General features: G+C 38.4%; 1 protein-coding gene across 1 annotated transcript in view; it reads left to right on the plus strand.

Annotated features, from left to right (window-relative positions):
- The first annotated feature begins 869 nt into the window (after positions 1 to 869).
- Positions 870 to 14,662, plus strand: part of LOC132395719 (histone deacetylase 9-like) — a 470,412-nt gene continuing 456,619 nt past the window's right edge. Inside the window, exon 1 of the mRNA XM_059972669.1 lies at positions 870 to 903. Within this exon, the coding sequence (XP_059828652.1) occupies positions 870 to 903 (34 nt within the window). The remainder of the gene's footprint in view (positions 904 to 14,662) is intronic.

The raw sequence follows: 14,662 nt of genomic DNA on the forward strand, positions 1-14,662 counted from the left end.
AAGGTTGAAAGAGTGCAGAGAAGGTTTACAAGGATGTTGCTGGGACTTGAGAAATTGAGTTAAAGAGAATGAGGGGAGACTTGATAGAGGTATATAATTATGATGGGTATAGATAAAGTGAATGCAAGCAGGCTTTTTCCACTGAGGCTAGGGGAGAAAAAAAAACAGAGGACATGGGTTAAGGGTGAAGGGGGAAAAGTTTAAAGGGAACATTAGGGGGGGACTTTTTCACACAGAGAGTGGTGGGAGTGTGGAATGAGCTGCCAAAAGAAGTTATAAATACGGGCTCACTTTTAACATTTAAGAAAAACTTGGACAGATACATGGATGAGAGATATATGGAGGGATATGGGCAGCTGCAGGTCAGTGGGACTAGGCAGAAAAATGATTTGGCACAGCCAAGAAGGGCCAAAAGGCCTGTTTCTGTGCTGTAGTGTTCAATGGTTCTATGGTTTTAACAGTCGTGGCCTAGTTCTGCTCACAGTCTGAATGATTTTATAAATCCTTGGGAAAAGAGATATTATTCCTCACAAGGTCAGAAAAGGATCTAGGAGATACCAAAACAGCATTTACTTTATTAAAGATGTGCCTGGAAGAGTGATATTTAGTTGTGTAGATTTGTTTATATTATATTTACACTCTTCAGTATTTTGGTATAGTTATGTGCATTCTATCAATCAGTATTTACTGTCATGTTGAGTTCAGTTAGCACAGGTGCTCCCATCAGCGAGTGGGAGGGCCATAATTGGTAAATGCAGCTATTGGCGTCGACAAACCACTTCCTCTGATTTCTGCTGCTGCTGGTGCAAAAAGGCTGTAACGTGGGTCCTGAGAACTTGTATTCGAATGAGCAAGCCACTGTAGGTTAGATGAGCTTCTCAGGAGAGATGAAAAGTAGGACTGGTGAGTTCTCGATTTCTAGGGTGTTGTTTCTTTCATTAAGATTATATATTTAACTGTTTACACTTTATATTTGAACAAGATATAGTAAGAAGATGGAAAACAATGATAATTGATGAATTAATGTTGTTAACACTGTGGGAAAATGAGAAACTTCCAAACTACATACTCTGCACTTTGAGAAAAATTTCTATGCTGAGTTAATGACTCAAATACAGAGATTCTATTCACTTTGTAAAATGTTTAATGTTTTTTATGTGTGCAGCGTGTCACTAAGTAGCAGTGCCAGCAAATACTGAATGACTTTACCGATTACCAGCAGCTTTTTTTTAGTACAAAACTCTGGTGCAAGTGAAACTCGTGTCATGCCCGTATTCTATCATTGCATGAATTGCATTCAGATTGTGCAGGCTTGACTCAAAAGATAATCAATTTCTCACATTCAGCAGCAAACTACTAAATAAAAAAATGTCTGCCTTTTCCGATGGTGGTTGGTCAAATGTGAACTATGTATGTTTGGTTCTGCGCTCATTAAAATCACAATTATCCATCAGCTGATACTCCTTCACTCCTCTATCCCTACGCTGTTGAACTGCTACCGTACCAGTACAATCACATGATGTAAACAAATTAAAAATGTTATCGTAAAAGAACATTATGTTTAGATATATAATAAAGGAAATACATTTTATGTGGTAACAATTGAGACAGAAGGAAATGTAGGAATGACTTGATATGAAGTATTAATAGAACTGAGCTCAAAAGTAGATGGTCAAAAACTAATAGCTGCAATCTGACTGTTAGTTGGGTCTCTTTATGTTAGGACCGTGATATGGGTAATGAGAGAAATATCATTGCTCACAATGCGCAGGTATGTTCCACCTCTCACATGCAGTTTTGATAGGTATTATTTGGATATTTTTTTAAAATCAAAGTTTCAGCAGTAATAATGCCTTGTTCTGATATTCCCTTTTGCATGCTTAATGCAAACAAATTGGCAACTGTAATCAGAAAATCTGGTGGAGTTTTTGTTGGATCGCTTTCAATATCTTTGTTTTTTTTATATATCAGATCATCACATGAATTGTCTGCCCATTTTTACAAAGATCTGGGGGAAAAGAGATTTTATATACAAAGTGGACTTTCAAACTATTGACACCATTCTGGCTCCCGGCTCCCAGCTCCCAGCCATTAGTCCCTTTCCCACTTCTCTTTAATTCCTTGTACCCAACAACTTAAATTCTCTCACATAGAACCATCAACTCTCCTTTGAATCTTTCTACCATTAACCTGCACAAAGGGGTCATTTCTGATTGGCAACCAACAGGTAACGTATCTGTTGGAAGTGGAGGAAACCGGAACACTCTGAGGACAACCAGACAGTTAATTAAGAGAATGCGCAAACTCAGATCAAGATTGAACGCACATTCATCACTGCACCATCATGCTTCCTTATGACCCTGCAGTTCATTGTGTTTTCAGGAATATTGAAAGTGAATCAACAGCCCCAGTCCATTCTCCCATAGGTATCGTTCTACCTGTCAAAGACATTTCAAGGTGTCTCCAATTACATCATCAATACGTTATAATCAATTCTGATGCATTTAGTAAACTTCAGAGACTTTAATACAATAATTAGCAAATTAACTCCTTCCTGAGGAACAAGAAGTAGTCAAATGACTCCTGTTGTAAGATTCTGAATAGTTGAATGAACAACAGGTCACAATAACTGTTTATCGAATGCTGAAGTGGTTATATTTCTGGGTGAATTGGTGTCATCCCAGGAGAGGAACTGTGCTTCAATAATTGAGAGAGACTCCTAATTGCAGGCAATAAACAAAGGGGTTCCCATGAGGTAGTTTCATTTGAATGATACTATGATGCCCTGATAAGAATACCAGTTTTCCCTAATTTGGCTATTTTCATACCAGGCTTTTTAGCTGATTGCCAAGTGAAAGTATGTTATTCCCATATCCAATCCCCAGCTGACACCTCAGGTTTAGCACTGCATGATAACTTAAAAATCTGCTAAAAGCATCTGGCACAAGTGAATATATTGACTGGTGCAGAGCTGAGTCACATGCATGAGAATGCTTTAATTTTGATCTCTTGTTCACTGGGATCATTACTCTAAGTTGGAAACAGTATATTTGATGTGAATCCAGTCCTGAAAAAGAGTTTTACAAAAACAAGAACTTAAGATTTTAGTTTTTGACCTCTGAATTTAAAAGTGAACTAGGAAATCTTGTTGAACTTGATCACCCACCATGTTAAGAGCCTGATATGTCCATTTCCAAGCTTACTACCTAAGGTTATTGGCCTGGTAACATTTGTCATGTGATGTCTGAGTAAAAGCAAAGACTATCAAGAGAAGAACAAAGTTAGAAACATGAGTAGGTGAAGGTCAGACTGCTCTGCCAGCTAGTGCAATATCTTGGTCTGCAGGTCAACATTATATAACCTGAAAACTATCTGGACAGTTCTAAATATGTCTGTGAATAATACTATTTCTATTCACAAAGCTTTCATTTTCTTGTAAGTGCAGTGCTTTGGCCTTCACTTCCTGACTCAGACATACAGATACTGGGTTAATTTTAAAAAGGACACTTTCATTTCTGTATTGTGATTGTGCTGTAGTAATTTGCACAGAAGTGTTACAATATGTGCTTGTGATTTATCATTTTTTTTAAACTAAATACTGAACCGAATTCAAATTGGATGAACTAGACAGTTCCTGAAAATAAACATACATTACATTGTGAGGTTAACTAGTGCTAATTGTTTATAATACAGGCAGAATGCACACTTTCTATTGCCTGCTTATCAAGATTACAGTTTCCAGTCCTTGTGCATGACTGATTAATACCAATTAAGACTAGCATGCGCTAGCCTGCTTAGTGTAAATGGGATGAAAACTAGCAAGGTGTATCATGGATGAGACTGCTGATGAAAGTTGTTGAAAAGATTCATATTGACATGGAAAATAGCCAGTTTGGGAAAGAGTAGACTTCAAGATATTCTGATGCTGTGCAGAGTCTTTTGGCAATGGAAAGTTGTGCTCTATCCTTGGGACCAGAAAGATCTTGAGATATACTCACACATGGCAATGAAATAAGATAGATACACCAAATAATGCCAGAAGTGATGCTCTAGATCTAAATGCAGTGCAGTGAAATATTTCAATGGCTTGAATTTGCTTATATTCCATCAACAGCATTCCTAGATATGGATTCTGCTTGAGGAACCCCACTCCCACTAATTACTAAGTAACAACACCTGTCAATCAAAAGTTATTGTTGTGTTAATTTCACCTTCCCACGATTAGAATTTTTTGCAACTCTACACCTACAGTTCATAGTTTATCCATATGCCAGCTATTCTAAGATGCTGTGCATTGCTTCATTTCTCATCTTCTTAACGGACATGGTGGCTCATAACTCAGGGCATTATGAGGTCAAAAGTGTGAATATATCATTATGTTCAACTCCATTTACCATTCTTCAGCAAATGAAGCAGATCATTCTCACACACACTGAGACCTAGACAGCATTCAGGCAATGAGCTGATAGATGGTAACTAACATTAGCACTGTGAAAGTGTTGGCAATGACCATTTCCAACAAGAGAGAGTCAAACTAATTGTGCTGTGGCTGCGTGAGGAAGTCTGAAGGTGGGTAGGTATCCTGTAGTGATCAACTTACCTCTTGACACTCCAATTCTTTTCACCATTCACAAGGCAGAAGCAAGAGTTGGACTATAATTTGTACCATATGCAAAATACATTGCCGTTATCACCCAGAGTACTCTCCTGAGTATCTCACCGACTAAGTGATCTGCGCTACCAAGAAAAAAATCTTCAAGTGCATATGAACACCATCGTATGCAGGTTCCTTTCCGAGTTACCATCATCTTGACTTGGAACTATATTTGCTCTTTCTTTATCATTGCACACCTAAATACTGGAATTACCCATCCAACTATATTGTGTGAGTTCCTCAGCCAGAGGATTGTCATAGCTCATCAACTTCTCAAAAACAATTAAGGATGGGTAAAACATTCTGGCTTTGCTGGCAAAGCCTAAATTAAAAATATGGGGAAAAAAGAACAAAGAACAGCAGTGTATATGTATGACCACATGTCTTAATCCCAGAAAGAGACATTTGTGAACAACTGTACTGAATCCATGGCTGGAGCTGTCTTTGAGTCTATTAAAAATGATGGTATCTTTTTATCTTATTTCTTTGTAATCCTATAAAACCTTAAGATTATAAGACATAGGTGCAGAATGATGCCATTTGGTCCATCGAGTCTGCTCCACCGTTCTATCGTGGCTAATTTATTTTCCCTCTCAATCCCATTCTCCTGCCTTCTCCCTGTAATCTTTGATGCCTTGATTCATCAAGAACCTATCAACCTCCGCTTTAATTATACTCAATGACTTGGCCTCCACAGCTGTCTGTGTTACTGAATTCCACAGTTTCACTACCCTCTGGCCGAAGTTATTCCTTTTTATCTCTGTTCTAAATGGAAGCTCCTCTATCCTGAAGCTATGCTCTCTGGTCTTAGACTCACCCACTATAGGAAGTATTCTCCCCACTTTCACTCTATCCAGACCTTTCAATATTTTATAGATTTCAATGAGATCCTCCCATGTTCTTCCAAACTCCAGCAAATACAGGCACAGGCCATCAAATGCTCTTCTTATGTTAACTCTTTGCTTTCCAAGCAACTTTGGCCAGCTCCTCTCTCATGTCTCTGAATTCCCCTTACTCCATTGTAATGCTGATATATTTGACTCCCTCTCAAACTGCAGGCTGAATTCTATCACTGCCTCCTACAGGTTCCTTTACCTTAGGCTCCCTAATTAGATCTGGTTCATTATGCAACACCCAGTACAGAATTTCCTTTCCCCTAGTGGGCAAAACCATAATCTGCTCTAAAAAGCTATCTCATCGGCATTCTGCAGATTCCCGCTCTTGGGATCCAGCACCATCCTGATTTCCCAATTTGCCTGGCCTGCTTATTGATATTCCCCATCACTATTGTAACACTGACCTGAATACACTTCATTTTTTTCCATGCCACAAGCTATTATTATTTCACATGCTGTAGGCCATATGATCGTAGAATTGGAATAATTGAATAGCTATATCCTTCTGTGGCAATTTGGTGCATCCAAACTTTTGCAGGCTTTAGCTGAACAGATCCCCTAATCCCATGGACCTAATCTTTCCACATAGGTTTGTACATTATTACTTCAAGTGCCTATCCAATTAACTTTGATCATGAACCTTAGAAGAAGTGAGTTGCAGATTGTTCCTAATGTCTGTGAACACTTTCCTCACATCTCCCTTGTATCTTTTAACCAAAACTTTAAGTTTAAGTCCCCTGATTATTGAACCATTCACTAAGGGGAATGTTTACCTAAACCAGTCCCGATCTTGTATACTTCCTTCATCTTTTTTCAAGAAACGTTTTGCTAGCTTCTCCAGAGAAGGTGGGCATTTGACCCAACATATTGATGCCAATCTACCCTTAAAAATATAATCTCTCATCCTTAGAATCCATTCCAATGAATCCCAACACCTTATCAAGATCTTCACATTCTTGTGAAAGTGCAGTGATCAGAAGTGGAGGTAGTTAGCTGACCAATGTTCTGTATAAATTCAACTTAACTTTTGATGAAGGGTCATTAATGTGAAATGCTAATTCTGTTTTTTCCTCTGGAAATGCTGCTTATTTGTTGTTTATTTCTGGCATTATCTGTTTTTATTTTAGATATCCAATATCTGTAGTATCTTGGTTTCGTTTCAAAATTATTTGTCTGTTATTTTACTTTAAGTCCCTGTTTATGAATCCCAGAATCAGATGCACTTCACTAACTCTTATATCTGCATGAATTGCATTTTTCAGGTCTTTAGATATTTATATTTCCAGGTCCCTCTGTTCCAGCACACTCTTTATACTCATCATTGGTGTGCTAAATGTATGCTCATACGTCAAATGAGGCAGTAATAAAAAGTTACTGAAATGGTACATTAAAAACTGGAAGCCAGCTTTTGAATTTGTAGTTTTATGCTGTTGCACCAGCTCACAGCAGATTGAATCATTAGGCCATTTTCTGGAGGGTGAGGTTGGAGCTCATCTGAGGCAGCCACACAGGCAGTGAGCGTAAACAGAAAAGTGGGGAGGGCAAGGAGGATAGAAAGCTGAGAGGGAGGGGAAAGTGTAAAGGAATTTTTTTGGGGAGGAGATAATAGTATGGAAAAATGTTAAAACAATGCACTGTTGGCCTTTGCTGTGGCCAACCCCAGACATCTACTTGAATCCCTTGTCACAAAGGAGCCAGAGTATTTATTAGGGCCAGAGGACGTGTCAGTAAGTGTAGAATTGCTGCATTGTTTTTCAGTGTGGCCTACCTGCAAAAGAACAGCATCTGTAAATCAATGTTGGGAGAACCAGTGAAATTAAAGTCTATAGACTGTATACCAGTACCAAACCTTCAGTTTACTTATGGTTCCCAAAAGTGTGAAGCTTTCATAGTTATATTCATTGTGGACAATGAAGGTTTAGTCCAACTACTATGCAAGAAGCTAATGGGCTGTATGTTAATGATGTCATCACAAGAGAAGAATGACAAGAGATTCTAGCTGTTCCATTTTCCCAGAGGGCAATACTTCTCTAAAAATGTGCTCAAACACTCAAGTCAAATGCAAAACACATTTTCTGTGGGATTGATACATTTAAAAGAAGCATGCATTTTTTTCAAACCCAGTTTCAGGCTATTATTTTCCATTCCTTCTGTAAAAGTGCATCAAATTTATGCTCATTGTTTTTAATTTTCACATGCTGCATAGTTACATATTTACCCTATCCATGTCCTCCTGTGTTTTATTACTACTCTCCTCATTATATAGTGTACTCCCTTTGTGTAATCTGCAAAACTGGAGATTTCATTCTGCATAGCAATGTCCAAGTTGTGTCCCCAGTTATCTAAAGTCATAGAGGAATACACCTTGAGAAAAAGCCAGCCAAGGTACCCATCAAGGTAGCCCCATTTGTCCAGGTTTGGCCCATGTCCCCCTAAACCTTTCCCAACCATGTACACATCCGAATACCTTTTGACTACCTGCCTCAAACATTTTCTCTGACAGCTCGTTCCATATACTCACCTCCACGTTAGCATAGTGGTAAGCATAATGCTGTTACAGTGCCAGTGACCATCAATCAGGGCTCAAGTCCTCATTCTACCTGTAAGGAGTTTGTATGTTTTCTCCGTGACTGTGTGGGTTTCCTCTGAAGTGGCTCAGTTTCCTCCCATGTCCCAAAGGCATAACAGGTTATGGTTAGTGAGTTATGGGAATTCTACATTGTCCCCAGAAGCATGGTTAGGGCTGTGACACTTGCTGGCGGCCACCATTCTCTCCGATTTGATTTGTCACAAATGACACATGTTTCTCCTCAGTTCCCTTTTAAATCTTTCACATCTCATCTTACACCTAAGCCCTCTGATTTTAGGTCGCCCTTCCCTAGGAAAAAAGAATATTTTCATCCGCCCTATCTAAGCCCCTCATGATTTCATACAGCTATATAAAGTTACCCCTATGCTAATAAGCAGGAAATGCTGCTTATCCCACTGAGTTCCTCCAGCAAATTGCTTTTATGTTCCAGATTCTAACTTGTGCAGACTTTTGTGTGTCCACAATATTCCAAACGTACTTTGTCCCTCTATCTATTGATCACTTTATTTTACAGCTACTGACCTCACTCTTCACTTTACTATCTGCTTCAATTTACCTGCCAATAAAAGGTTATTGTTATTTCTTTTATGTTAAGTGTCATTTTCTAGAATACAATACACAATTTTGTAGTTTTCTGGGTTTAATGATGTCTCTCCAGAAATTCCACTAGGCACTTCCCATCACAAACCAAGAATGCACAGATGGATTCTTTTTGACATTAGTTGCAGATTTAATGTTATCATACTTACTGCAAGTGAAGTTGATCCAAGCCCTATCTATCATTGCTGGCTCATTACCAAGATTTCCTGGCACTTGAAAACACAGAAACTGCAGGTGCTGAAAAAGTAGAAAATAGTGGAAACACTCAGCAGGTCAGGCAGCATCTTTGGAAAGTGAAATAGTTAGCATTTTAATAGTTAGAATTGGAAAGGAGAGAACACATTAGATTTTGTTAGGAGGGAGTGTGGGGGAGTACAAAAGGGAACGGCTTGCTGCGGTAGTTCAGAAGCAGATAAAATCAGAGTAAGTTTCTTTTTCTGTGCAATGTGTTGCTAATGGCAAGGCTGTGGGTCCTGGGCAATAGGCCAGACCATACAAAAAGAAAAGAGTAAAAAAAATCCTGTTTTTCCTGCATCTGTGTAATTGTAACCTCATTCTGAGGAATTGCAAAGAGTTCTCCTTTCCACATAGGGAGCTTAAATAGGCCCAAATTTCTTCTCTTTGAAATTACAGGATCAATCTGTTTATTTCTTTTCCATTCAAAGAGCAAGCATAATTCATTTTCAGAAAATTACCTGAAGTAATTTGAAATGCAGCCTTCTCTCCAACTAGGTTAAAAAGACTTAATTTGGACTTTTGTTTTTAAATATTTGTCTTAAAATCTGTGAGATTGTTTATTGATTTCAGTAGGGGTTACTTACACTTTAGGAATTGGCTTTGGTGAAATATTATTTGGTGCAGTAATTATGTTACATCATATTAGTTAAAGCATTAAAGTCCACAGTAACTGATGTGACATAACACTCAACATTTTGAGCAACACACACAAAATGCTGGAGGAACTCATCATGCCAGACAATGTCTATGGAAAAGAGTAGACGGCCAACGTTTTGGGTTGAGATCCCTTATCAGGCCTGAAAGTTCGACTGTTTACTCTTGGCTGTGAAAACTCCCACACACCAGAAATATGTAGGTAAAAAATGTGGGTTAACTTTTCAATTCATTGCTGAAAGATTATTGCTTGTCAGGGTCAAATGAGAAGTTGTGCCAAGGTTTGGCATGCTCGCTCAGGTAGAAAAAATCTCTTGGCTATATCTTGGGAAAATGTTGATTTCTCCCTAGTGTCCTGGTCCATATTTATCTTTCAACCAGTATACAAAATAATCTAATTATATGATCATGATTGGACTCTTTTTTTGTAGAAGATTGCTGTATGAAAGTTCTTTGTAATTTTATTTATTGATCGACTGAGGCCCTTCTGGCCCTTCAAGCCATGCTGTCCCAGCAACCCCTGACAAATCAGTTTAACCCTAACCTAATCACAGATCTACTTACACTGACAAAATTAACCTACTAAAAGTCTTTGGACTGTGGGAGGAAGCCCACATATTCAATGGGGAAGATGTACAGACTGCTTACAGATAGCACTGGAATTGAACTCTGAACACTAGAACGCCCCGAGCTGTGATAGCATTTCTGTAACTGCTACCCTACTGAGATGATTTTACACCAACATTACAAGTTTAGTTGTGTTAATGAGACATTGAGAAATAAAATTAATAAGGCAACTTGGTGTAGGTTTAACCTACCAAAAATTAATATCAGGCCAATCATAAAACATCCTTTCTTATGCAAAAATGATCCCTTTGTGAAATGGACACTGGAAGCAAAGGACTTGAATTAGGTGAAGGAAGTTGAATGCTACATGGCAGCTGCTTGTGGTTGTTATGAATAGGCAGGCCGTGGAGATCCAAATGGGTTTTCTGATTAATATATCAGCTCTAGAATAAAAGAAATAGGAAAAGGTTTGTCTATACAACCATGTGAGCCTTCTCCACCTTCCAGCTGTTTCTATTACAAGACCGCTTTCCTGCCCTATCTCCAGATCCCTCAATTTCTTTAATATTCAATAATCTAAGAACTTCTGTTATGCATACTGTCAATGGCTGAGCCTCATAGCCTTCTGAAGCAGAGAATTCTGAAGAATCACAATGAGAGTGAAGACATTTCTCCTGATTTCAGTCATAAATAGGCTACTCTGTATGTTAAAAATGTGACTTATTCTAGGCTGCTTAGAGAGGAAGTACCCACTTTGCATCTATCCTGTCATCTCCTATAACATATTGCATGCTTTAATGAGGTAATCTTTTCCTCTTCTCAGCTCTGAAGAAGGAGGAGTGCCCCATTTAATTTCTCTTCATAAGACAGACATAGCATCCCAAAAATCATTCATATCAATCTTTTCTGAACTTTCTCTGTTGCCCATATAATCTTTCGTCAGATCAGAATTATATAGATCTGTTTTGTGGTCATCCTGCATTGTTGTAAGCCTTCTTAAATGATACAACTTGAGTAACTCTGTTGCCTGTATTGGCTGGTAATTTCTATTCAAGATTCTGCCATCAATGTAAGTTAGATTATGAATAAAACTTCTCATCTTGGTACTCACAGGCAAAAACTTTTGAGTATGAGGAAGCAGCTGTTCATGTCTTTTCACTTTTGGGCAATTTGCATGATCTAGGAGCTTTAGGAAAAACCTACTTCTTGGATTGGCTAAGTGAATAAAGATCATGAAGGAGGTGTAAATACAGGTGTCAGAATGTCACTGAACTCCAGGCCTGGTCCCTGAGCTCACAGCAAAATGCAGCTATGCTCGTGACCTTTGAGATTAAATCCATCCGGTATTTGCTGGAAAATGGCTGTCTGATAGATTCAAGAATTTCACATCAATCACTAAAATGGCTCCCATCTTTTCATCTGCTCTATATCAAGCTGAAGCCTTCTAAAGCACAAGCCCCAGAGGCCAATATTTCTATAGTTAGCAGAAAATAAGGCTTGGTCCAATTTCATTATCATATATGGCAATTCTTTTCACGTGATATCTTCCAGTTGTGGAGAAAACGTATACCCTGAGTAGATATTTTCTCAGAGTCTAAATGTGTACAGGCAGGGCAGAAGTCTGGTGTCTTTTTTTTTCAAAGAAACAATGCCATTTTAGAGCTATTGATATCTTCAGTGAATCACTCCTTGCTGAGTGGTCAAAACGTTTCGATTCATGTTCCACTTCAAGTACAAAATTTTAGGCTGACATTTCAGTTGAAAACTAAGGAACTTGCTGGGGTCACTGTCTTTCTACTTAGTTATTAACTTGAGGCTCCTACAAATGTGAAGGGACCTATGCTTGATTTTCTGCTGTGAGTGGCTTAGCCCAGAATTCTACCAATGTTTTACTTTTAACCAACGTAGCTAAAAACAGATGATCCAATCATTATTAGATTGTTGTTTGGTGTTTTAAAACTTGATGCCATAGCCCCTAAGTTACAACAGTGAGGATATCTTTGAAAAGATATAAATTATTTTCTATATTTGGCTATAAATTATTTTCAGACATCCTGAAAGAGGTGAAACTCTAATATTTTGTTCTCGATGAACTGCCACAAGAATACAACTGGAGAATGATGTACAATAAAAAAGAATTAAGAAATAAGAAATAAACAGCAGAATAATAAACTGCACACACAATATGCTGCAGGAACTCAGCAAGTTAGGCAGCATCGATAAGAGGGGAATAAACAGTCAACATTTTGGGCTGACAACCTTTATCAGGACTCAAGATACCCAGCAAAGTAGAAACTCGTAATGAGAATAATAGCTGCTAAATGGGAATTTGAACTTGAACTCAAATCCATTAGAATAAAGTATATGGTCCACAGTGTATACTTGTTAGGGTTATAAAACCATTGCATGATAATGATGTTCACACATTGGCAGAGTCGTAAATGTTTCAGTGAAGAGTCAGTGATAAAAAATATAAGGCTCTGGTTTGCACTGACCACAGCACATTAACTTGACCTTGACAAGGCTGGGTAGGCACATTTCATTGAGCCCTATTTTTCTACCCTTCTTTAGAGCTTTCCATTTTTCTTGCTTAGACTTTGTGATTGGATACCTGTTTTTAAATTTGCCTGATTTATTACAAATCTTTTCAGTCCACCCTCTCCCCTCCACCGCTGGGGATCAGCTCATCCAGAGTACATGCCTGGGGATTCCTATATTAATATAATTGCAAATTGGTCTGTTGTGATATGTATGCATTCTTCTCAAAGTTTTTGCCCTTCACAATTAAATGTTGCTGTCATAGTAGGAACAATCAGGCTCCGTGAGATATGATTTTCTTTGGAATTGTTTGGCTCCTTAATATTCAAGATCAGGTTGTAGATTTTCATCTCAAATAATAAAAAAATACTCCAAATATTTTTGTTATGGTAAAAAAATATAAATTGCCTTTGCTATCCAGAATATATAAGCTGTTTTTCTTTCTTGGGATTTAAATCCATTCTTAAAATCAAGCAGTTTGTCTATTTTAGTTTTTAGCACCTGACTGCTTGACTTATTGCAGTGGTCTTCCTGTACAGCCAAAGAAGCAAATAGGGATATTGAGAGAAGAGGACAAGGAAAGTAAGTGGAAAGTGACAGTAAGTGGGTGCCTGGAGCCATGAAGAGTGCTGTGGAACTAGGAGAAGCAATGTTGTTCCATGTGGTTCAGGTTATTTTGTTTAGAATTTCAAATTACCTTTAGCATTGAAGGTTTATAGGCCACATCCATGTCTTGATAGACTTATTAAACAGTCATGAGAATGCTGCACATAATTTAGCTAAGCTAATTATCCCCCTGATAACTTCTAAAAATTAATGCCTGCTAATTTTTTTTCATTTTTCAGTTTTGATAAAAGGGTGCCCTTTGAATTATCCACAGAATTCACCTTTTGTAGAATACATCAATGTATCAGTTGCCATCTGAGTGACTGCATATGTGAAACAAAAGTGTTGCATTCTCTTGTATTTCATTTTGAATTGATTCCAATTGAATATTGGTGTCAATATGCTATGGGTATTATTGTATGCATCTCTTTCTCATAGAGCAATGACTCCCCTTACTTAGCACTACATATGGACTGTTAACTTACCTATGTGCATTGATCTGTTGTCTATGCATGTGTATTGATCCGATCTCTCTCTCGCTGCAATGTGAATACACCATTTAAAGGCATCTCCCATGTGTGTGCTTTTATTTAATTGATATGCAGTTGCACAGTCACAACAAATTGGCGATGAAGAAGGGATATCATGGCACACTTGGTCCATTGCTCTTTGCCAAATTGCTGGAGCTGATGTGACACCAAAGACAAGATGGTTATACTGGAACAGTCCCTCGTGAGTGTTGATTCTGAGGAATTTCTTGCTTGAGCCCTCATTCTCCATTTGCAGATAGGCTTGTGCCAATTCGAACTTTGTAAACCTCTCCATACCTGCCAAAGAAGCAAAAATGTCTTCTACTTGAGGTGGGGGTACAACACAGTATGCAGCACCAGTTGATGCTCACTTTGAAATCCCCACATATGCGAATGGCTCGCGCTTTTCTGTTCTCAATCACCACGACAATGGGCATGGCCCAACTGCTCTGCTCAACATTGGAGAGAATGCCAAATGCCTCGAAACTCTGAGGTTCAGCTTCCAGTTTACACTATAGTGCATAAGACACTGGACACGATTTATGCAATCTTGCTGTGCAGCTTCATCCATTTCAATTCTGGCTTTCATACCGATCCCTCTTCTCAAACACCTTCTCATTAACATTAAACAGCTGCAGTTGCTATTGATGACACATTGAGAGCTTTGATTGTGTACCAGTCTAGTTGGGTTTGATTGTGTGGATAGTCAGAGGCTTTTTCCCAGGGCTGAAATGGCTAACACAAGAGGGCACAGTCTTAAGGTGCTGGGAAGTAGGTACAGAGGGGATGT

This window comes from Hypanus sabinus, chromosome 6, assembly GCF_030144855.1.
Source record: "Hypanus sabinus isolate sHypSab1 chromosome 6, sHypSab1.hap1, whole genome shotgun sequence".
NCBI lineage: Eukaryota > Metazoa > Chordata > Chondrichthyes > Myliobatiformes > Dasyatidae > Hypanus > Hypanus sabinus.